This window comes from Trachypithecus francoisi, unplaced genomic scaffold (assembly GCF_009764315.1).
Source record: "Trachypithecus francoisi isolate TF-2019V2 unplaced genomic scaffold, Tfra_2.0 Lachesis_group4, whole genome shotgun sequence".
In the NCBI taxonomy this organism is placed as follows: domain Eukaryota; kingdom Metazoa; phylum Chordata; class Mammalia; order Primates; family Cercopithecidae; genus Trachypithecus; species Trachypithecus francoisi.
Genome location: NW_022681469.1, coordinates 4,744,100 through 4,769,587, shown reverse-complemented (window position 1 = coordinate 4,769,587; position 25,488 = coordinate 4,744,100). Strand labels below are relative to the sequence as shown.

The window sequence follows — 25,488 nt, the reverse complement described above, 5'->3', positions numbered from 1 at the left end:
AATCGCAGCTACTCAGGAGGCTGAGACAGAAGAATCGCTTGAACCCAGGAGGCGGAGGTTGCAGTGAACTGAGATTGTGCCATTGCACTACAGCCTGGGCAACAAGAACGAAACTCCGTCTCAAAGAAAAAAGAAAAGGAAGAGAAAAATCTTGTGTTTTCTTACTCTTGGAACGATGAAATATGCAAGTATGAAAATTCATGAGCAGGTTTGGTAGGTATCTAGCTCTGATTAAATGATTTCTTAGAAATAAGAATTAGTGAAATCAAGCAATTTTTAAACTACAAAATATTACAATAGTCAGTTTTAACCTTACCCCCTGCCCTGAATTAACTAATTGTTTTTCTTAGAAGCCAGGTAAGGGCCTGCCATTGGCAAGCGTGCACCTTTCGTTAGGGTTAGAGTTGTCATGAGTCAGATGCCAGCTGTGTCCTCTGCTGACCCCCATGGGGGACCCAAAGTACAGGAGTGACAGAGAGGAGCAGAGGCAGATGGGGAGCAGGGAGGTGGACTGGTAGGTACCCGTGTCCTCACAGGTATTTACGTGTCGTTCCCTCTGGACAGTTTCTGAACTGTGGGAACTCTGCCACATGCATCGATGGGAGAAGAGCAAGACAGAGACACAGTAAGGAGGACAAGTTATCCGTGTGACCTTAGGGATACTTGGGGCAAATGTAGGCTAACCTCCATGCACACCCTGGAACAAAACCTTTAAAAGAGAGAGCACAAAAAAAAAAAAAAAAGAGAGAGAGAGCGAGCACTTTGCCCAGAATGAGCCCCGTTATCAGACAGTACATCTCCCAAATCCACAGCACCCTTGGTTCTCGGGCAGAGTTTCCTGCGCATCAGAGGGGCAGGATGTTGCGGTGAATAAGTTAGTAAGACTCCAAAATCAAGTGGGTATGTGTGACGATCTGCCTCTCCCTGCCCCTTACACACACACACACATGCACATACACACTAAAACTGTTCATTCATTCCTCTTAGTGTATTTCCTCCCTACCTCCCTAACTTTGACCACTGACAATTTTTTTTCTTTCTTAAGAAAAGTCTTGAGGCAGTGCACTCAGACAGAACTCCCTTTCCTGTGATACATCCATGTCTTTGTGAATGATGAATGGCACGTTGTTCCCTTTGTTGGAATAGTAATTCCAACAAAGACATGGCCTGAGACTGCCCCTCACCCACTCTATAATGGCATTTTGCAGCCTGCTTTCCTCCCTCCAGGGCTGCCGCTAGAGCCTGAGGGGTCCATGGGAATCAGTCTGCCCTGTGAGTCTTCATGTGGTGCAGATGATGTCAGGGTTAGAAACACATTCAACATGAGCTGAGGCCCATGGTCCCAAAAATGTGTGTGAATTCTAGTTGTCCAAAGATGTGAGAGGTCAAGGGGCTTGAGTCAGGGAAGGCTGATAGAGAAGAAAGCCTGGAAGGCGAGGAGGATTCAGGGTGAAGAAGAGAGGAATTGGGAGAACTTTCCCAGTGCAATCACTGCAGAGGAACAGAGGCAGCCGTGGGAAACGCCTGCAGGGGACAGAGCAGGGAGCATCAGAGAGGAGCTGAAAGTACTCAGATATCAAAAGAAGGCAGAAGAAAGAGAGAGTGGCAAAAAGGAGCGAAAAGTCAACATAAAATTTAGACACAGGTCCCCTCTGCTGATAGAAGCCTTCCCAGTGCCTAGGGCGGCCACCTTCCCAATGCGACTTCAGATCCAAATTTAGAAACAGCCTCTGTTCTCTCCACTCCCCAAATGTTCCTTCTGCTTGCCCTACATTCAATTCTTGATAGTTTTTTAAGTATATAAGAGCCCAGGTTGACCAGGGCAGGACGTTAGGGAAGCAAAGGAACCAGAAACCCGTGTCCACTGAATTGCAGAGCAGGAATAAAGGATTCTGCAGAAAAGAGCATGACAAAGAGCCATGGAGACAAGCAAGGGTAGTGGGGAGAGAGAGCTAAGAAGGCAGAGGTTAGTTCTGTTTGATCGTGCACTTGGGGAAGGTGGAGGGAGAGGGGGCCATGAAGAGATGGAATGGACTGGCAGAGGAGATTTGTGTTGGGAGAAGGAGACAGAGGGGACAAGAAGGAGGAAACAGAAGGGGAAAGAGCCTGGATGGGCCAGGGAACCCTGCCTGCCGTGGTCCTGCCCCGCTTCCTCCCACACAACCTGATGCACCTGTGACTGCCCTGGCACCTCAGCAGCTTCAGAACAGGGAAAGGAGGAGAACACGGCTTTCACAGGAGGAGAAGCAAGGAGGACCCAGGGAGCTGGGGTGCCTTGTGGTTCTCAACCCTGTCCACATGATCTAACCTGAGGGATGAGAAGCTTATTAGCTCTAACTTGCGTTGACAACAAAGAGCTTCTGGAGCCTTTCAGGCCCTTTTGAAACAGGCAGATCTTCTCTGCAGTCATGTCTAATGCAGCAAAGAAAACAACAGTGTCCCCTGCAGGTGCAGAATAATTGATAGCAGAATAATCGCCCCTGGAGTGGGAGGGCTGGCTTGTGTATTGTACGTGGCCATCAGCGGCATCTCATTTCAGACTCTCTCATGTCCCCAGAATGTCTCGGGGTTACCAAAAAGGCCCCGTTCTCCTTCCACCTGCCTTCTCCTGCTGTTGGAAACCAGGATTTTTGACAATTGTCCCTGCATCCCTACGTGTCACCCAGAGACAGCTTTAGGCCACCTGTCCTGGGCTGCCCTTGGCATAACTGGGAGTAGATCCCGGGTGCCTACTGCAGCCCCCTTTTCCTCAAGGACAGCTGCCCCCTCGGTGCCCTGCTCACTGTGAGCAAATACATCTTTAAAACATATTCTGCTACTTCCCAAAGGGACCAGCCACCACCTGCACTCCTCGTCCTGGCAGAAACAGTCCGAGTGCCTGCTTTGGGAATCAAAGGTTTCATTGAGTGCAGGTGTAGTGATCCCTGGCAAAATCCTGGAAACAGAAAGTCAGCTGAAGGGGTGTTTCTGGAGATGAGGAAATGTGCTGGTTAACCGTGTGCATGTCCGGATGATAATTAGTTATTTACAACATTTCTTTTTTTTTTTTTATGTTGAAAAGATATATATATATATATATTTAGAATTAGGCAGCTGGACTCAGTTTAGATGATCCCAATTTTGTTGGCAACATCCAAAGCGTCGTAATCAGGAGCTAGTCGAACATATGCCTTTTTCTCTCCATCAGGCCGAACAGGGTGTTGACCTTGGCCACATCCATGTCATAGAGCTTCTTCACAGCCTGTTTAATCTGGTGCTTGTTGGCTTTAACATCCACAATGAACACAAGTGTGTTGTTGTCTTCTATCTTCTTCATGGCAGACTCAGTGGTCAGCGGAAACTTGATGGTAGCATAGTGGTCAAGCTTGTTTCTCCTGGGGGCGCTCTTCCGAGGATATTTGGGCTGCCTCCGGAGTCGCAGTGTCTTGGGCCGCGGGAAGGTGGGTGACGTGCGGATCTTCTTTTTTTTGTGGCTATGGACACCTTTCAACACTGCTTTCTTGGCCTTTAAAGCCTTTGCTTTGGCTTCGGCTTTAGGAGGGGCAGGAGCTTCCTTCTTCGCTTTCGGCGCCATCTTGTCTGTGAACAAAGAAAACACAGGGACATAAATAATTTAGTTTCCAAGAATCTTGTGATGGGCTCCATTTATCTGACCCATCGGGTTTCTAGAGAGGACAGAATGCTGCTTTGGTTCTCCTCCATGGACAGCGGAACTAGTGAATGGGAAGCTGGGATGGCCGAGCTGAGTGGACGGAGGAGGCAAGAACCCTTCACCTCGCCAGCTTCCCACAGAGTCCCTTCCTCCTCCTCCTGTTTCCTAAGCTTCTCAGCTGGGCTTCAGATGTCAAGGTTTCCTGGCTCCTGTAACTTCACCTTCTCATCTCAGCCGCCACCGGAACGTAAGCATTTCAGGTTGCTCAGGTCTCTCCCATCGCAAAACAAAGCAAAGACAAAAAAGTTCTCCCTCTTTCAACCCATACCCATGTCCTCCTCTGGTTCTTCACAGTCAAATGACTAAAGAAAGAAGTGGCTGGACTCACCTCTCTGTCCCCTCCCCACTCACTCTTCCGTGTGTCTCCCACAGAGTGGAATGAGTGCTCAGTGCTCAGCCACCCACCCCCTGGGGCACGGTATGAGTGTCTTCCCCAAGTTACACATTAGGAGACTGGCTTTGGGAGACTGCATGGTTTCTGCAGTGCCAGGGATGGAGGGCTGTGGTTCCAGGTACTCCTCTCTGCAAGCACCTGCTCTTGACGGGGGCTCTGCTGCCCCGAGCCCGCTAGCAACTGTACTTGGCCCCCACCACGCAGCCAAACTCTCACCCACCTTACCAGCAGTCTTCTCGCTCTGGAATTCACTGGTGCCTGTTTTAGGCTGCCTGGGCTGCCAAAGCAAAATACCGCAGAGTGGGCAGCTTCAACAACAGACGTGTGTATCCCAGAGTTCTGGAGACTGCAAGTCCAAGACAAGGTGCCAGCAGGTTGGTTTCTGGGGAGGGCTCATCTCCTGTGTCATTTTGGGTGGACACAAACATTCGGTCCATAGGCCACCCTCCTCAGACCTCCTGTGGCTTGGCCTGTGGCAGAACTTGAGGCCGCTCACCCCTCCCTGTTCCTCAGTCCTTGGTTCCACAGTCCCTGGCTGCCCTCTGGCTGCCTCCTGGCCAGTTAGGAGCTCCTCGGGTGCTCAGACTTGACTGGATTTCCCAGTCCCACCCAAGGTCATCTTCTCTTCTCATGCACACTCTCCTTGGGCAACTTAACCTACCACGGCAACTACTGCATCAGCTGCTGCCACCCAAAACGCGATACACTGAGTGGCAGCAGAAGCCTCCCCGGGAAGCCTGTTAGAAACGCTGACTCGGGACCCAGCCCACACCCTGATCAATCAGAAGCCTCGTATCAAGGAGATCTGCATATGATTCATGTGTACGCTGCTGAGACACATTAATCTCAACAACAAGAGGCTCCCGCATCCCTTCTCTGTTCCAGACCTCTGACTCGGGTGTCAGACCTGTGTCTGTCTCCAGGGAGCGCAGAAGGCCCTCAGACACAGTGTGTGCAACTGATCTCATTCACTTCATCCCACATTGGCTCCATGTCCTGCCTGTGACATCAGTGCTTTAGGAAAAACATCATTGTCCCCTCCTCACCAGGACCCTGGCCAGAGGCCTTGTGTCTCCCCAGCCCAGGCAGCATCACCATCCTCCTGCCTTTGGGATATATGCCTTCCACTTCCCCATCGCCACTGCCCAGTTCAACCCACCTTGTCTGTTGCCTAAAAAACCACATCTGCCTCCAGGGCCTCTTTGCCTCAGCCTCCCTGCCCCCCATATCTTCAATCTGCTCTGCCACACTGCCTTCAGGGTGACCTTTCTCAGTGCCAATCAGGTAACTCATTCCCAATCTGCACCTCTTCCCTTCCCCCTTGCCATCCCACCTCCTCCTTCCCTCTCACCTCTGGCCCTTTGCAGGTGCTGTTCCCTCTGCTGGGAGCACCTGCCTCCTCCACTGACCTCACAGTTCTCCCATGCCCTTCCAGCCTCTTCAGCAGCAGGCCTTGGACTCCACAGGAGTGGGCTCCCATCCCTGTGCACACCCATGGGTCCCACAACACTTTCGACAGTTTTCCAGTTTCCTGCTTATGAGTCCCCCCACTCCAAGGGACTTTGAGATGCTTGAAGGTGGCCTGGGACATGGCTGATCCACAACAGAACCTCAGGAAATATCCAACCCATTGCAAGATGGACCGTCCCTCACCCGCATGTGGTTTCAGGGCCACTCCCGGGCTGTGAGTGTTTCTGTGAAAGCAGTGTTTGCCACATCGCTCAGGATGCCCATCCTGGCAATGAGCAGCTGTAGCTTCCAGGATTTTACCTTCTTAAATGCACTTCTGTTAAGCTGTGCATGTAAGAGGTCTGTTCTGTTGAAATATTTTCCATAGCCTTTCATACTAAGGAGGTCTTTAATGTTATAAATATTTAAACATGCTTTGCAGCCGATTGCTACAATTACTCAGCTCAGAAAGCACAAACAAAGCCTGCCTCTAGTGGACGATCCTGTGCTATTCATCAGTTTCTCTTAAATGTCTTCCTGATTTCAATTTAAAAGCGTATCTTTATATAACATATAAAATTTAACTTTTTCTTTTTAAAAATATGTATAGCTACTTTTTGTTGTGCAGTTTTATGAGCTTTAAGACCTGGATAGACTTATGTAACCATCATCACAAACTGGGGTACGGAACAGCCCCATCACCCCAAAAAATTCCTCCGGCTCTGCTTCCTTCAGTGCAAACCCTCCCTCCACCCCTACCCCCTGCCAGCCACAGACCTGTCTTCAGTCACTGTAGTTTGGCCTTTTCTAGAAGGTCATATAAATGCCATCAAGCAGTATATAAAGACTAGCTTCAAAGTGGAGAAAACTTTAGGCCTCTATGGCATTTTAATGCCTGCAGTCTTAGTCTTTAGGGTAATTTTGCTCTAAGAACGTTTTGCTGTTTTGGTGAAATGTGTAATAATAGGATAGACTTTGGAAGATGTGCTTACTGAATTCTTACCCTCAATGTCAAAAACCCAACAGACTTTCATGACTGCATCCCTTCTGTACAGGATCAAAGTGTCCACCCTCAGAAAGTCTGATGAGACAGAGAAGAATGATTCGCGAGGATCAAGAAAGACAGGCTGAGTGAGCGGTGTCCTGGCCTGAAGCCTGTGAGCACTGCCGTTGTCTTCGGCACCCCTGGGGACTGGTTACCAGACCCCCCATGGGTACCAAACTCCACAGATGCTCAAGCGCCTTGGGTAAAATAGTGGGTCCCGAGTCAGCGTTTCTAACAGGCTTCCCGGGGAGGCTTCTGCTGCCACTCAGTGTAGTATTTCCCTATAACCTACACACATCCTTCCGTGTACTTGAAATCATATCTAGGTTACTTGTAGTATCAAATACAATGTAAATGCTATGTAAAAATTTGTTCTACTGCATTGCTTAGGAAATAATGACAAGAAAAATATCTGTACATGTTCAGTACAGATGCACCCATCCTTTTCTTTCCAAATCTTTTTGATCCTCGATTGGTTGAACTCATGAATGTGGATCCCACAATACTGAAGGCCGACTGTAATTCGGAAGGAGGGGTCTTTGGGGCAGGAGCCTACAGGAAGCTGGAGGCAGGGCACTGGGGACTCAAAAGTGAAAATGTCAGTCTGAGCATGGGAGAAAAGAGAGGAAGGCAGGGGAAGGCACTCCAGATGAAAGAACCCCTAAGTGCAGGCCGGAGGTGGGATGGCACAGTGAGGGCAGGAGAGGGAGGATAGATGGTCCACCTGTAGCAGACAGTATGTGCAGTGGAGGGCAAGCAGGCAGGCCAAGGTGGGGCTGAAGTGTTTAGGGTTGACCCTTGGTGCCACCATCTTGGAGGGAGCTGAATGGTTCCAGGGTAGAGGCCGATGCTAGGTGACCAGGCGAGGTGCCTTGTTGAGACCAGGCACAGTGGCTCATGCCCGTAATCCCAGTGCTTTGGAACGCTGAGGCAGGAGGATCATTTGACCTTAAAAAGAAAAATTGTTCTGTTGAACTTATTGCCTTCAGACAGAAGAGCTTTTCCAGGATAGCCGTTTCCTACCTGCTGGCCTCAGCTCCCATCGCCTGTCCTTATGCCCGCTAAACACGCTTGTCCAGTCTCACAGTTAACAGGAGCTGCGGGCTATGGTTTTGGCCCCATAGATAGAGGGAGAAATTTGCTGGAGGACCTGTGGGAGTCTTTGGCTGTCTTGCAAGAGGGACATAGAGTTGGCCCTTCTCTTCCCCACTGCCCTTGCCTTCATGAAGCTGTGCTGCCCAGGCTGTCAGGGCAGGACACGGAGCCCAGCCCCTGAGGGCACCATCCATGTGTTGCTCTTGATCCCTGTTCTCTAGATTTGCGAAGTCAGAAAAATTAGCTCGATTTGTCCAAGCAGCTGCCCATCATGTTTTCCTTTACTTGCCACTAAATGAGTCCTGAGTGGCTTTGCTCATGCTGTTTCCTCCACCTGGATCTCCTTCTCTACCTTGTCCAGCATTTCACTGTAGATCCAGCTGGTGATCTCTTCCATCCAGAAATTTAACTTCAGTCTGAGTGAGCGCTTCCCCAGATACCCCAGGCATCAAACGCAATCATTGCTTATAGGGCTGTGTGCCTTGTCATGGAGCTGTGAGTCCCTCACGAGCAGGAACTGCTCCTTACTTCTCTTTGCACCTGGAAGGTCATAAATAATCAGCGAATACTTGTTGAATAAATGAAAGAACAAATGAATTCCATAGAAACAAGCAAGGGAAAAATGGGAAATGATTCCGTCAATTCTTGCCAAGTCACAGGCTTTCTTCCTTCACAAAAGGACATGCAGGAGAGTTGAGGATCTTGAGTCTGACAAGCAGAGAGGTGCTTCTTGTTGTATTTATTATCAAAGCTTCGCCATTAATCCCTGCAGAGTCACTGAGCACATGGCAGCTCTGCAGTTAGTCCTGCTGCACTTAGGTGGACTCTGACCAGAGGTCAAAGGCTATCAGCTCACTCCTTTTGTCTGACCAATACCTTGGGTGGCTGCTTTAATCCCAACTTGAGCTAAATTGGATGATCTGCCTGGAGACTTAGAACGTTATTCCTCCCCCCGCCATTCCCACTGTCTTTGCCTTGATCTGGACTCTTCTTTCCTCTTGCGAGGACCAATGCTGCCGCTTCCTACCTGTCCTTCCCTCCTGTGCATCCCACACAGCCTGCAGCTAAGAATGGTTCTGAGCAAGACACTGCTTCATGCAAAATATTGTACCTCTGCTTAAAGACCCAGTGTGAACTTTGCCCATTGATTTTTGTTCTCGATCTCCAACTTCCTATGCCCCAAAATAGCATCCTAGGACAATAGAAATGGAATTGACCTTTCTAAGATGATTCTGCCCATCTCCCACTTTATAGAGGAGGAAAGTGAAATCCAGGAAGTTGATGTCACCTCATTCAAAATCCTTTCCTTACTCCTTATACGAAAATTAATTCAAAATGGATTAGAGACTTAAATGTTAGACCTAATACCATAAAAACCTTAGAAGAAAACCTAGGTAATACCATGCAGGACATAGGCATGGGCAAGGACTTCATGTCTAAAACACCAAAAGCAACGGCAACAAAAGCCAAAATTGACAAATGGGATCTAATTCAACTAAAGAGCTTCTGCACAGCAAAAGAAACTACCAACAGAGTGAACAGGCAACCTACAGAATGGGAGAAAATTTTTGCAATCTACTCATCTGACAAAGGGATAATATCATAATATCCAGAACCTACAAAGAACTCAAACAAATTTACAAGAAAAAAACAAACAACCCCATCAAAAAGTGGGCAAAGCATATGAACAGACATTTCTCAAAAGAAGACATGCATACAGCCAACAGACACATGAAAAAATGCTCATCATAAGGGGAACATCACACACTGGGGCCTATCATGGGGAGGAGGGGGGGAGGGATTGCATTGGGAGTTATACCTGATGTAAATGACGAGTTGATGGGTGCTGACGAGTTGATGGGTGCAGCACACCAACATGGCACAAGTATACATATGTAACAAACCTGCACATTATGCACATGTACCCTAGAACTTAAAGTATAATAATAAATTTTTAAAAAGATTAAAAAAAAAAAAAATCATGTGACTCATTAGCAGTAAGTCAAGCCTGTAGCCCAGCTTGTCACGAGGGCTGTTTTCTTCATTACATCACCGTGTCTCTTCCTCTTCACTGCCTGCATGACTGTGTCTTGGCAGTCGATGGATACAGCACAACATTGCCAGCTTGCCGTGTACAAGGAGGATCTGTTTCAGATATGCCATGGAGACACTGGCTGGAGGACTGCTGCAGAGCCCCAGGAGGCAGGACTGCCAACAGCACTGGGCTTCGCAGCCATGCACCTGCAGCCCTCAGGCAGCACTGTCCATTGTCGTACGAGTGTGCAGGTGTCAGGCATCGCATTTGCTCACCCCGGTGATCATGCACAGCAGCTATAGGCAGATCTCGGGCCAGAGAGCCACTGAGTGAGCCTTGCAACCTCTGCTGCCAGCACGGGCTTGTTCCTTCAACACTGGTGGGGAGAGACACACTGTCATCAGGCCCAAGAAATACTGCCCTCCCCATCCTGTCCCCGGTCACTGGGTGCCCGCAGAGTGTCCCAGAGGAGGGAGGGAGGGACCCTGATTCAAATGGCCTGTTCTCAGACATGCAGCAATGGACCCTTGTGAATACTTACCTGAGAATCATGGGAAGGAGACTGTTTCTCCTGGATTCCCTCCAGATTCCTCTGAGTGACAATGTGATGTCAGTCAACTGTGTCTTCTTCACAATCTCATATACACTTGAGGTCTCCAGCAGCCTCCAATTGCATTATTTTTCCGGCTCTTACAGTGACAAGTAAACCTTATCCTGGGTTCCTCATTACTGAGACTTTTCTTGCCTGTTTTGTTAGCTTATGATTTCTTCTAGGACTGCCTCCACCAGATTACACTTAACTGTCTACCTCCGCCTCAGGAAATTTTACAAATGTTCAGCTAAATAAAAGAGGTTGATTTTCCCTGGAAACTAAATACCCATCAGCCTCACTGAATTAATAATTTATGTATTTTTAAAAATGAAGTTTTATTAATTAAATCAAAATTTCATTGTAATTTTAGAATAATCTTGTGGTGTTTCTCCATGTGTCTGAAGCCAGTAATCACCCTTATTGTCCTGTGAATTCTGATGTTGCAGTGACCTGCTAGCTTGGTGGATAAACATTTTCTCTACTAAGGAGCAGGAGGCTTATTAAACTGTGATAGATTAGACTATTCTTTCAAGATCATTGATCAGTGGAAAAACAGAATCTGGATGCTAAAAACTGTGCCCATGTGAATGAATTTACCCCTGTCTTTCCTTGAGCTGTCCCCTGAGTGTTTGTTCCTAGGTTTGTTGGCTGCATTTGCTTAATTTTTATCTTGTGATTTCATTGAGAGGTGTAGTTGAGTGGGTATACTTACAGCTTCTGTTCTTGTCTGAAATATCGTTTAGAAACCTGATCACACCCTGCACAGGTATGCTTGTGAGGCATACTGATTGAATACCATTTGAGCAGGTGCCTCCGAACGCTGCCCTCCTCAACCTTGCTCAGCGTGAATGTTCGCTTTTTCATGTGCTGATTTTAACGTAATCTTTGGTTCACAGTAACAGAGAATTTTGTTTGAAAAAATGCAGGGATTGAAGGGATATTGACACGTACGTCATCACCATCTATCGCTCCATCTGAGGAGCAAGTGTTCCTTCCTCTCATAACTTTGTCCTGGTGACACTGAATTCATCCTTGTAGACCACTTTCTTCCCAGGCTGGGCAGTTCTGGCTTTTGCAAAGTTCCTCATCAGCTAATTTAAGTCTACTTCTTAAAAATTCCCCTCCATCTCATTCCACCTTTTATGCAGCAGTGTCCACTGCGCTTTCTGCAACGATGGAAATGGTCTACAGCTGCGCTGGCACTACCCACATGTGGCTCTTGAGCACGGGGAATGTGGCTGGTCTAACAAAGGAACTCAATTTGTAGTTTTCTTTCATTGTAATCAACTTAAAATTACATAGGCCATATGTAGCTAGTGGCTACTCTATTGGGCAGTACAGTTCCAAAGCAATGCTGAGTCCTTAACGACCTTCAGATATTTGCAGACAGCTCTCCTATCCACATCTTGAGTCTTCTTTGGCCCAGCTGACCAAGTGTTTCAGATCATGCCTCCAGAGTCCTTCCTGTCTCCAGACTTCGTAACAGCGTGGTCATCCTTCATTCACCTCGTTAGATATCTGAAGTAAGGATAGAAGTAATCGACTGAGTAAATTCGTGAATGAATATGTGATTTTAATTCTTCACATAAACCTCATCCTAGCTAATCCTCTTGTCTTCTTTATAAGCTGAGGGTTTTGATTTTATGATCCTGGGTGGGAAGAGCGTATACAGAGGATAGGACCAAGCAAGGTTATGTTTTCTTTAGTAACCGCATCCCCATCTGTTTCCCAGTTGGGAAAAATGCAAACCTTTTTGCTCTCAGGTACCACTGGTTAATTACAATAAGATGTACAAAGCAAGGCAGACGACCCTGCAGTGATAGCAGGGATGGCCACCTGTTTGGCAGAATGGCCCAGGGGAGCATCTCTAGTCATTCCAACTCCAAGAAAGCACCTGGAGGTAGAGATGATGCGAAACCAACCTGTAAATCGAAACCTATTTTTTATTATTCAAAAATTACAACCTGGTCTTCTTCTGAAACTTTTTTATGCTTTTACATATCCTACAACCTTACACATAATTTCTAGTGTCTTTTTAGAACCTCTCAGTATTGTAGCATTGAATGTATTCTCAGCAGTGGGTATGGTCCGTGTTATGTGCGCATTTGAAGTTGAAGAGCTAAGCTTAAAAAATATGCCTTTGTTTACTAATAAGGTAGATACTATTTTGTTGTTGTTGTTGTTTGATATGGAGTTTAGCTCTTGTTGCCCAGGCTGGAGTGCAATGGCAGGATCTCGGCTCACCACAACCTCTGCCTCCCGGGTTCAAGCAATTCTCCTGCCTCAGCCTCCCAAGTAGCTGGGATTGCAGACATGTGACACCACACCTGGCTGATTTTGTATGTTTAGTGGAGACAGGGTTTCTCCATGTTGGTCAGGCTGGTCTCGAACTCCCGACCCCAGGTGATCCGCCCACCTCGGCCTCCCAAAGTGCTGAAATTACAGGCATGAGCCACCGCGCCCAGCCGATACTATTTTTTACTCAAACCAAAAAATACATTCTGCAAGTAAGTGATTATTGACTATCTACTGTATCTCAGCCCATAACGATGGCCTCGACAAGGAACGAGATGGCCACAGTCAGTGTCACCCACTGGATGAGAGTGATGAGTGTGGTGAACCAAGAAGTGTGGCCATGGCACTGTTCTGGGATACATCTATGAGGGAAGCAAGCTTAGACTAGGGAACAAAATCAACCTACGATGAGTTGTGCCTTCCTTTAAGCATCTTGGCATTTGCTGTTGGCATTGAGGTTATAGACCGGTGGTGCAAAGACGAGGCCACAAGGGCCATCGGAGAAGAGGGAGGAGAGCCCAGTGGCTAGAAACTGGAAGGACAGCCACACATTTCCCCCTCTGCTTCTTTAATTCACCCACGACGTATGCCCATGGTGAGTTCTTAAATTGCAGGCTTTTGGTACCGGAAACGAGCTCTTGCTAGAGATTGGAGACAGAGTCAAATCATGGGTCTAGCCCTAATGATGGCAACTGATGGTGAGGATGAGAGTTGTGACGGTGCTGGCGGTCATGAGGAGGATGAGGATGATGAAGAAGAAAACAGCAGTAACAAGGACCATGATGAAACCCTGCTAATTATGGTGCTGATGCCAGGGATAATTATGGTAGTCATAATGATCATGATCCGAGGAGGACTTACTGTCATTATTTCTCAGTGGCTTCTCTTTGGGAAGAGAGTGAGATAATTAAAGTCTGGAAGGAGACAAGAACAGGGGGCGTGCAGCTCCTCAGATCCAAGGGTCCCGCCCAGCTGCACGCTGGGAGTGAAACTATCAAGATTAAGGGCTATGCTGTTTCAGCAGCATTTCCACTGTCTAAATATAAACAGCCTCAGGCCCTGATCCAGCAGAGGAGACCACAGCTGCCAAATGCATCCCCAGCTGCAGGCCCTGGCTGGGTTTCTTTAGGGGAAAAGGCCCTCCCGCCATGGACAGGTTCCAAAAGGCATGAGCCTGAGAATAGAATGTGAGGTTCAAGGAATGCTAGACTATGCCTCTGTGTTCAGGGTCACAGAGTCAGTCTGAAGGGAGCAGGATGAGGACATGGGTGCCCTGCCTGAAGGGCCTGTGCTCTCTGCTGGTACAGACAAGGGCCTGGTGAGATTGTAGAACAGTGGTGGCTACTGCAGTGGTGCCACCTGCATAGGAAGACGGAAATCTAGTGGGGATGGGCAGGGGCCAGGCTCCCCGTGCTCTTGCAGGCACCCAGCTCCGGTGGCCCCTTAGTCCCAGCTACAGATGGACTTTGAGATCTGATGACAGGATCTTCTGTTATACCACCTCTGGATCAACGGCGCCATCATCAGTGCCCCAGCTAACCAGCAGGTATGGGCCAGATAAGGCTTGACTGGTCCACATGTCCATTCTAGCTTAAGACACTGCCTGTCTTGACTCAGGGAAAGAAGGAAATGGAAGAAGAAGAAGAAAGAAGATGCATTTAAAACATATTGCCAAACTGATGCTGTGAACACATGAAATGTCAGCCTTTCGATTCCCTCCTGATCCTTGCCAGCACGCATCAGTTTACCCAGGCTGACTTACTTAGCCCTGAACATGCACCAGGCGCTCTCGCAGGCACAAGGAATACTGTGGTGGACAGAACTGTGGAAGCCCCTGCACTCGTGAATCTTACATCCTGCTGGAAAGACTGCCCATAAATAAATGTGTTTATCACGTGTCAGGCAGGACACATGCTCTACAGGAAAGTGATGTAAGGTAAAGGACAGGGAGCAAAGGGGAGTGTCTGGGGGAGGATGGCAGGGATGGCCTTTCAAGGAAGTCGCGTGGAAACAGTGGCCCAACAGATACAGGACAAGGTCCTGTGATCCGAGGAGGGGTCTCAGGGTGGAGGGACAGTGAGCAGGCCAGCATGGCCACAGGGCATGATGTCCAGGATGAACCAATGGAGTGATGTTCGAACAGCTTGAACATGTCATCTGGGAAAACTGCACACGGGGCAGGCTCACAGCCACTTTTTCCCCCGCTGATCTTGCTTCCTCTGTTACCAAACCACCCTCAAAACAGCATCACAAACTGAGCAACAGAGGGAGGACACAACTCATACCCCATTTGGCAGGCTGACTGAAGGCTGTTGAAGAAAGAGCAGACACACCTGGTAATCCTCACAGGCGTCTCCCAGGCTGCAGGCCGGAGCCATCGTGGGACAAGCAGGAGGCTGGGATGGAGCTGGGATGGAAGGAGCACAGGCCATCAGCTTTCCTGGCCCTGTGTTAATTGAGTAATATCATCACAGCAGGATAGGAGGCCCTGTGAGGGCACCTCACAGGTGTTACAGATACTGCACATTCATCAGCATTGCCCTACCGATGGCCGTATTTACATCAGGCATAAATGCAGTTTACTGCACTCCATGAGAATCAGAAATTAATAGCTCCGGTCCAGCTAGATTCTGATTTCCTTGGCAGGAGGAAGGCAGAACAGCACACATCTTGACTGGATAACCATGCATTTTGCATAGTTAATCATTCTAAGGGCAGGAAAGCTACCTTCCTAGGATCACAGAGAGCTGACTTTCTCTTCTATGAATCTTTGAAAAACCAGACAGATGGAATTTTACCTTAAGAGTGAGATTTGTGCTCATACTCTGTGCTGCTCAACTTATGAACTGGTCTCACTTAGATGTTGGACTATTGATTATCAGCTCTGGCAAGCTCTTTATTCAGAATCTTAGGACATGCACATTAAAAAAAACAAGTCCTACGTCCTCTCTTTGACTTGGTTGTCACCAATGTGTGTCTAAATAGGATGAAAAAATGCATCCCGTGTTCAGAAGAACGGGTTTCAGCCTCAGAGCCCCAGTCCTTCCACCAACTCTGGGGCAGGGGGAGCTCCTGGCTGCTACCTGAGCAGTCAGTCCGGAGAACCTGCGCCCTTTCCATATGCGTGGCTCTGTTCTAGGCACTGCGGGGAGCTCAAACAGAAACAGAGCAAACCTCCTGCTGTTCAATTAGAGACCGAAGTCATACTCCCAAATAATCAAGCTAGTGAACTAGATGGCATTTGCACAGCGAGATCATGTACTGCAATTATAGATTGTCGCCATAAAGCTTTTGAGAGCAATGTAATAGTTAATAACATCCTAATTATATGATATGAGTAATCTGTGCTCTGAAAGCAGCCTACATATAGGCAGAAGAACCACGAGGAGCTCTCAAAGAAAATATGCCATATATTCAGGCACCTGGGGAGCGATTTTAGAAATCGTGACCTTCCAAGGCAATTGATTTTGGTTGTTCTTTAAAGGATCACTCTAGGAGTCTGGTTATTCTTATGGGTTCCCTGGTCTAGATGACCCTCATGGAGGATCTGCTCATCTTGCATTATTAGAAAGGGCAGCTAAGTGGCTTATGGATGAAAATTTTCATGTTGTAAAAACACACCACCAGAAGTCAACCATTCTTATTATGCCCATGTTTAATGCTAGTTCCAAAACTGTACAACCCAGCTCGTGGGTGGAGGGGTTGGGGGGCCTATATTCCTTGCTAGACTCAAGCTCCTTGAATGACTCAACCACTCTCAGGTGGTTATATAATGTCTTACTCATTACTGTATCCTCAGTTTTTTGCCCCATTGTGCAAGCTAAATAAGCAATGAATGAATCAATGAATCAATGATGAATAAAAGGAAGTTAGTTAAATTCCCCTTGGATAACAATAATTGTCCTTCTCACCCCAGGCCACCTACAGCCAGATACCATTTGGATTATTGAATTCCTACAGTGTTCATTGCCGCTCCAATTCTTTGCCATCTAATCATATCCACTCTTGCATTTCTATTTAACTTCTTAATATACACACCTGATTCCCACCTTTAAGGATCCTGAAGGAACACAATGCCTTATCTTGCTTCCCCTCTGCCCTTGGCACACACCAGCAAACAATCAAGGGCAAGTTTCAGACTGTTGCAGTTGGATGAAATGGCTCTGTGGCTTTCAAATGGAATTCTAGATCAGACCTAGACCAGACCCAGACCCTGCCTGGACGTCAGCCCTTCCCTGTCTCTAGAGAGGCTGTGTGAACAGAGACACAATGCCCGTCAGCCCTTCACTGTCTCTAGAGAGGCTGTGTACGGAGACACGATGCCCGTCAGCCCTTCCCTGTCTCTAGAGAGGCTGTGTACGGAGACATGATGCCCGGCAGCCCTTCCCTGTCTCTAGAGAGGCTGTCTGAATGGAGACAAGATGCCCAGCGGATCATTCTGACCCAGCTCCTAGACCCAGGCCAGGGGCCAGCATGTGTGTGTAAGGGGATTTGTATTTTGATGGACTTCATGGGTTTTTTAAACCCCAATTGTATCATTATTTTTTTTCTGGCATTGAAGTTAAGATTTGCATTCAATGGTGAGGGATTGTAAAATTGCCCTGCCATGTGGAGTGGTCCTAAACCTTAGGTGGGTGAAGGCTGTTGAGATCCTGTGTCTGTGCTCACGTTGGCTGCTTTGCTTTCCTTTCCTGCCTGATACGTCCTCTCCGTCTTCCCCTTTTCCATTGCCATCTTCCTGCCCTTGTCTCCTGCCAACTTCTTCCTTTTCTGCATTCAGCCTTAACCCTTTCTTCCCCTTATGCTTCCTTTCTGGGACTCCCAAACCCAACTGTGCTTTAGAGAAAGAGTCCTGGACTCAACGCCAGGGAAATGCGTGCCCACGTTCCTGCCTTGCTGCCTTCTAGTCTGACCTTGAGAAGGTGATGAGCTCTTGGGCTTCTGTTTTGCCATCTCTCAAGTGAGTCAGTTAGACCATGGATGAAAGACCACCCATCCTAGGATCATACACTGGGTAAGATTTGCATCAATGTGAGTCATCCCACTGGTGCTGGTTCCAGGTTTCCTTTCTCCACCGTGAGCTGAGTTAAAAACTCTCTATTAGGAGGCATTTCACATACCATTGTCGAGGAGATGGGAAATAACAGTTCCACTCATTTGCCAAGTAGAAAAGTCCTTGCCTTCTCGGTTCATTCAGCAGAGGGAAAAGTAAGGCAGGCAGAGGCAGGAATGGCCTTTATTTGCAAAGGAGGCTGTGCCTCACTGTTCTTTAACAGGATGCCTAATGAGTTAGAATTTGAGTAGCATGGCTGGGTGCAGTGGCTCATGCCTGTAATCCTAGCACTTTGGGAGGCCAAGGCGGGCAAATCACAAGATCAGGAGTTCAAGACCAGCCTGGCCAACATGATGAAACCCTGTCTCTACTAAAAATACAAAAAAAATAGCTAGGCATGGTGGCAGGGACCTATAGTCCCAGCTACTCGGGAGACTGAGGCAGAAGAATCACTTGAACCCGGGAGGCAAAGGTTGCAGTGAGCCAAGATGCACCACTGCACTCATGCCTGGGCAACAGAGTGAGACGCCATCTCAAAAAATAATAATAATAATAGGTTATGCCTCATAGGTTCTGACATCCAGTGGGATTTGCACCTTGGCACATTTTTCTTTGTACATAAAAACCCTTATCTAATGTTTAGAAGAGTGCAGGGCTTAACTTTTTTCGGGATTAGGTATTCATTTTAGTCATGAAAAAGAAAAGGGCATTTGACCCAAATTACAAACACTATTGAAGTAAAACTGCCTATTTTTTCCTTCATGCTTTCATTGAAAACCGCAGTCACTGTCCCCTGCTGGATGAGTGTGGAGCTGAGGGCTCTGAGGGATGGAGAAGGAGAGGGGTGACTCATGCATGCCAGGATTCACATTCCGGCTGACGCGGGAACATGGGTGGCGTACAGACGTTGTAAAGACATTTGAGCACAATTTTGAGAAAACATGAAAGGATTTCCACAAGTCTTTATGTCCTCTGTATATGAAGGTGTTAAGACAATGGATAGCAAGAGAAAGATGGGGTTTTGTGGTAGAAACTTCCAGAAAGGAAGTTGACACGGAGAGGTCCTCAAAGCAGGAGACCTCGGAGTACCTTGTAGTTTAAGAAGGAGAGAGGACTCGGGTATCCGGAGACTGGAATGGAATTACCAGAGGTGAGGAGCACGGAAGAAATGGCATCAACACTGAAGAATGTGCTCCTTTGTAAGACTAATGAGCCCTTAAATGCCACTCTGAATCTTAGCTTGACAGATGAGGCGAATCTGAACCCCTTTGGGAAAATAATAGCACCTTGCTCTGTTTGAGATAAAATCCATGTCTTCTGACTTCTGAAAGGGATTGTTGTGTTGGCCCATTTGTTTTATTTCAGGAAATTTTAAAATATGAGGTAGAAAGAAAAGTCTAAAGTATTCTGAAAGTTATTAGCTAATAATTGGCTGATGTCACTCTCAGGTGGTTATATAATAAACTGTCTCAGTATCATCAGATTCTAGAAGTCCAGAAGAAGCAGCCGAGGACTTCTTAGTATTTTGAGGCAGAGGGAAGAAGTACAAGAAAACCTCAGGGCAGGAGAATTGGACCTGTTCCAGGCACTGAAAACTGGTGTGATTTGAGTACAGTGAGAGAGAGAACGTGAGAAAGACAGAGAGAGAGAGACAGAGAGAGAGACAGAGAGGGAGAGAAGACAGAGGGAGAGAGGGTGGGGAGACAGAGAAGGTGAGAAGACAGAGAGAGACAGTGGGGGCCGGTAGGGGAATAGAAGCACAGTTATGGGTTAGTATCTCCTGGCTCGGTGCCTAATGAGTTAGAATTTGAGTAGCATGGCCGGGCGCGGTGGCTCATACCTGTAATCCCAGCACTTTGAAAGGTCGAGGCGGGCAGATCACAGGGTCAGGAGATCGAGACCATCCTGGCTAATGCAGTGAAACTCTGTCTCTACTTAAAAAAAAAAAAAACTTAGCCAGGCCTGGTGTCACATGCCTGTAGTCCCAGCTCCTTAGGAGGCTGAGGCAGGAGAATTGCTCAAACCTGGGAGGTGGAGGTTGCAGTGAGCCGAGATCGCACCGCTGTACTCCAGCCCGGGTGACAGAGTGAGACTCCATATCAAAAAGAAAAAAAAAAATGAGTAGCATATTACTTTGCTAGGGCTGTCGTAACAAAGTACTGCAGGCTGGGTGGCTTCAACAGTGACAATGTATTGTCTCGCGGTTCTGGAGGCCAGAAGTGAGAGATCGAGGTGTCTGCGGGGTAGGCTCCTGCTGAGGCTATGAGGGAGTGCTGGCTCCAGGCCTCCTTCCTGTGTCTGGTGGTTTTCTGGCAATCTTTGGTGCTCCCAGGTGTATCACTACATCTCCAGCATCTGCCTTCATCTTCACATGGTGCTCTCCTTGTGTGCAGGTCTGTCTCTGTGTCCACATTTTCCCTGTTTACACCGACACCAGTCATTTGGATAAGGATCTTTTTTAATGACCTCATTTTAACTTGATCACCTCTGCAAAGGGTTCACCTCCAAATAAAGTCACTTTCTAAGGTCCTGAGGGTAATGACTCCAACATGTCTTTTCTGGGAGACACAATTCAACACCTAGAAAACAGTTAAGGAAGAAAAAGAGAAAATTTGGTAATTGTCTTCTGTACAGACTTCTGTTAAAACAATGAGATGTGTATTTACCAAAATCAGGACCAAATTATAGGCAGTATTCATGTATGAAACTTCTTGCATTTCACACGTGCACTTAAATTTCCAGTCCTGATTTTCATACCAAGAAACATGGCCAAGTCATCACTTCATAAAGGAAAAACCATTTTGGAAGGTAAAAAAAGACAATTACTGATTGAAACAGTCTAACATTGAACTTCTAGATGTAAACCATGCCAAGCAAACTTTTTTTCGGGTGATGTTATTTATTGCAGACAGCCCTTGGCCATTGTGTAGATCCCAAACGTGGTGAAATGTGAGCTCCCAGATCATTGCTCAGTTTCCAGCTGCCATCCGAGTTTGTTGGTGTCACTGATTCCAAGAACAAAACACTGGTGCATGAAATTAACAACCTTCTAAATAGACGACAGCGCTTCTGTTAGACAAAAGGCTGCAGTTATCCCCTGGAAACAATCAAACACAATTCCAGCAAAAGTCTTGCCAAATACCTCTTTGTAATTCAAGGAACCTAACAACAGACGATATGCGGTGCCTCCTCCTTTATGTTCTGGAACTCAGTGCTGCTACCCTGTAACTGAGAACAGGCCAGTACCACCTGTAGGCATATTTAAGCATGCAAGGAGGCTCAGAGAAGTTTATAGGGTGGTTGTTTTGTTTTGTTTTTCATAGTGCTTTATGTCATTGTTAATTTTATAAAGTGTTATTTATAGTATGTTCACTCTTAGGGACTTCACCTTGAAACCAACACCTTTAATGCGGATGATGAGTGCTCCCCTGGACCTTGGGTTAAAAGAGCCCAATGGTGTAGATGCCCTGGGGAGAGACTGCTATTGGCCTTTGGGAGAGAGCCTGCTGCCGTGGTTTCAGCTCTCCCAGTGGCAGAATGGGATGGTAACTGCACCTTCCTCTAAGGGTGATACATTTTGTGAGTGTGCGTGGTGTGAGTTTTCTGCCAGCATCTTTAGAGAGCAATGCACACTTGCAAATAAATACAACCAAAGTCGACCAAAGAGCATATCGATGCTTTGGTAGAGAACTCAGCAGTCTCCCCTCTCTGTAGCATAAAATTCAGGGAAAACAAAGTCCCCACAATGGGGACAGATGGCCCCACATAGGTCTGAGGACTGCCATTCCATTTTAAAGTTATCAAGTACTCTCATACCGTTTACCTCTTTTATTTCACAAAATCACCGCATAAAGTAGACAGGGTAGAACATATTATCCACACTTTTTATATGGAGACAATGTGGCTCAGGTGACGAGGTGAAAATTTGTGGGTAAGGCAAGAACTTTTTTTCTTTCTCAGCCAGTTCTCTCTACTCAAGTGGACTTCTTTTTTATTATTATTATTATTATACTTTAAGTTCTAGGGTACATGTGTACAACGTGCAGGTTTGTTACATCTGTATACATGTGCCATGTTGGTGTGCAGCATCCATTAACTTGTCATTTACATTCGGTATATCTCCTAATGCTCTCCCTCCTCCCTCCCCCCTCCCCCCACCCCACGAGAAGTCCTGGTGTGTGATGTTCTCCTCCCTGTGTCCCTGTGTTCTCATTGTTCAATTTCCATCTATGAGTGAGAACATGCAGTGTTTGGTTTTCTGTCCTTGTGATAGTTTGCTCAGAATGATGGTTTCCAGCTTCATCCATGTCCCTTCTAAGCTGATCCCACTCCTTACTTTTGTCGTAGGCACACACACACTGAGTAAAATGACTGAATCTGGGATCCAAAATGTTCTCTTCAGTCCCTCGTGTTTTGGCTGTTTTGGCAAAACTTTCTTCTCTACTGTGGCACTTCAGTTCCGCTCTTCTCCATGAGGTCTATCCTGTTCTTCATAAAACTTTCTCCTGGATGGCTCCCGTCCCAACTAAAGCTATCCTCCTGTTCCTGGCTTACTCCAATTTCCTAGCTCTTTTGGGAAATGTAAACTTTATGGTGTCATATTCCTTTTATGTAACTTCTTTTTTCTTTTCTGAGACGGAGCCTCACTCTATTGACCAGGCTGGAGTAGAGTGGCGCAATCTCAGCTCACTGCAACCTCTGCCTCCCAGGTTCAAGCGGTTATCCTGACTCAGCCTCCTGAGTAGCTGGGATTACAAGCACTTGCCACCATGCCCGGCTAATTTTTGTATTTTTCGTAGACATGGGGTTTCACCGTGTTGGCCAGGCTGGTCTCGAACTCCTGACCTCAGGTGATCCACCTGCCTTGGCCTCCCAAAGAGCTGGAATTACAGGCGTGAACCACCATGCCCGGCCCTTTTATGTAATCTCTTATCCTGTCCCAAAGACAATTTTATAAAATAATAATAGCTAGCACTTTTGAGTGCTTAATAGGTGCCAGTCACCATGTTAAAAACTTTCTGTACCGTGTCTCCTTTAATCTTCACAAGAAACCTATTGTGGTAACTCTTACAGTTTATCACCATTTTATAGATGATGAAACCAAGGCTAAAGGAAATACGACGAAATGTCCAGGGTCACTCGACTGGATATTTGGGGAGCCAAGTTGGAAACTCAGATCTACTCATTTTCAAACCTTGTACTTCTTTTAAAGTAATGGCATATTTGGTTTGTTGTCAATATTTCAAGTGTACGGAAAAGTACAGATGGCATTACTTCAAACCACTTGTGGCCAGGTGTTATGCCCAGACCGTTTATTCCCCAAAGAAGACCACCAGAGTCCGGAGTCAAAGCCAAGCGGCAAGGATCTTTACTGTAAGTTCGAACTTGGTCCCTCCATTCCACAGCATTCAAGAGGGCCCCGAACAATGCGTGCGCTTGCTCTTTATAGCTCGAGGTAAACAGGACTTGTCAGGTTACAGAGGAACAAGGCATTTCTCTAGGTTACAGCATTACAATTGGTTTACATTTTAAGTTATGCTTTTAGCAGCCTTCTTATTGGTTCCTGCGCTTTTACAAACGGTTGTAACCTTATCGGAGCTTCTCCAGGTGTTGTTTTTCTTCTAAAGTTGAGATATATGGAGGAATGTGTTTGTGTCGGGCCCAGGAAGTGGAGGCATATGGGGGGATGTGATGTGTCGGGCTCAAGGCTGTGATGTATGGAGGAATGTGTTCTTTCACAGGCACAGTGGCTCACACCTGTAATCCCAGCACTTTGGGAGGCTAAGGCGGGTGGATCACCTGAGGTTGGGAGTTTGAGACTAGCCTGACGAACATGGAGAAACCCCATCTCTGCTAAAAATACAAAATTTGCCAGGCGTGGTGGTGCATGCCTGTAATCCCAGCTACTCGGGAGGCTGAGGCAGGAGAATTGCCTGAACTCTGAAGGCGGAGGTTGCAGTGAGCCATGGGACTCCAGCCTGGGCAACAAGAGCGAAACTCTGTCTCAAAAAACAAAAACAAAAACAAAAACAAAACACTCACATCCGGAACACTCAAATTTAACAAGTGTGATCTATCTTGGTGAATGTGTCCAGGGTCTCGAACACATCAGGTATTCTGATGCACTTAGGTGACCTGTTGTAAAGTATGTCAATTAGGTCAAATTAGTTGGTATTTTTGTTCCAGTCTTCTATTTAATTACTTTTGCTTTGAATTACTGAATAAGAAGTATTGAAATCTCTCATTGTATTTGGAGATTTGTCTAGTTCTCCTTTCAAATCTGTCAAGTTTTGCTTAGTAAATATTGAAGCTCTCACAATAAACACATACACATTTAGGATTTTCTTGTCTTATCATCAAATTGACCCTTTCATCATTATGAAATGTCCCTGGTAGTATTCCTTTATCTCTGTTAATAGTCTGTGTTCTTCAGTCCATTTTTTTTTATAACAAGCCATTGCAGCTTTATTTTGATTCGTATTTGCCTGGCAGAACTTTTTCCATCCTTTTACTTCTAATCTCTTCATATGTTTACATTTAAAGTATGTTTCTTATAAATAACATGTAGTTAGGTCTTGCTTTTTTTCTCTTTCAGCATGACAATCTCTGTCTTTTAATAAGAATATTTAGAGAACTGATTAGCAAATTATGGCCCCTGAGCCTAATTTAGCTTAGTGCCTATTTTTGTAAATAAAGATTTATTGGGAAACATCCACGAGCATTTGTTAGGTATTGTCTAAGGCTGTTTTCGTATTTCCAAAGTAGTTGCAATACAGATCGTATGGCTTGAAAAACCAAAAGCATTTATTGTATGTCCCTTTATGGAAAATATGTGCTTACTCCTATTTAAACTGTTACATTTGATGTAATTGTCAGTATGATTTAACTGAAATCTACCATTTGCTATTAGGTTGGTGCAAAAGTAACTGCGTTTCTTGCCAGTAAAAGTAATATTTGTTTCTTTATGCATCTCTTCTGATTTTTGGTTCAATTTTTCCTGTCCTCTTTTGGCTACTTGAGTTTCTTATTATTCCAATTTATTTTCACTACTGGATTAACAAGCTCTTTGTTTGACTTTTTAATGGTTGATCTATGTTTACAATGGACATCTTTAAGTTATCACAGTTTATCTTTGAATGATGGACCACTTTTGGTATATTGTGTCAAAACCTACAGCAGTATTCTTCCTTTTCCCCATACCATCCTTTCTGATATTTTGTTGTTCCTTTCATTTCTACATATGTTCAAATCCCATAATACATTGTTATTATTTGTAGTTTAGAAAATCAACTATCTTTAAGAAAAAAAAAAACTTTATATTTATCTACCTATTTCTTAATTCGTGTTTGGGTTTTTGTTTGTTTGTTTGGTTGGTTGGTTGGTTGGTTTTTTTTTTTTTTTTTGAGATGGAGTCTCGCTCTGTTGCTCAGGCTAGAATGAAATGGCACGATCTTGTCTCACTGTAACATCTGCCTCCTGGATTCAAGCGATTCTCCCACCTCAGCCTCCCTTTTCTCTAGTAGCTGGGATTACAGGCACCCACTGTCATGCCTGGCTAATTTTGTTTTTTTTTTTTTTTTTGCATTTTTGTAGAGACAGGGTTTCACCATGTTGGCCAGGCTGGTCTCGAACTCCTGACCTCAGGTGATCTGCCTGCCTCAGCCTCCCAAAGTGCTGGGATTACAGGCATGAGTCAGCATGCCTGGCCTATTTCTTAATTCTTAATCCTCTTTTTTTTTTCTTTTTTGAAACAGGATATCACTCTGTCACCCGGCCTGGAGTGCAGTGGTGCTATCTTAGCTCACTGCAACCTCTGCC

The 25,488-nt window shown here is 46.2% G+C and overlaps 2 protein-coding genes across 6 annotated transcripts in view; one reads left to right on the top strand and one right to left on the bottom strand.

Annotated features, from left to right (window-relative positions):
• DPP6 (dipeptidyl peptidase like 6) overlaps positions 1-25,488 on the top strand; it is a 1,193,304-nt gene that overhangs the window by 866,545 nt on the left and 301,271 nt on the right. The window lies entirely within an intron of this gene.
• Positions 3,038-3,577, bottom strand: LOC117072320 (60S ribosomal protein L23a-like). The gene has a single exon (XM_033192341.1). The coding sequence runs from the start codon at positions 3,572-3,574 to the stop codon at positions 3,155-3,157; it is 420 nt and encodes a 139-aa protein (XP_033048232.1). The 5' UTR covers positions 3,575-3,577; the 3' UTR covers positions 3,038-3,154.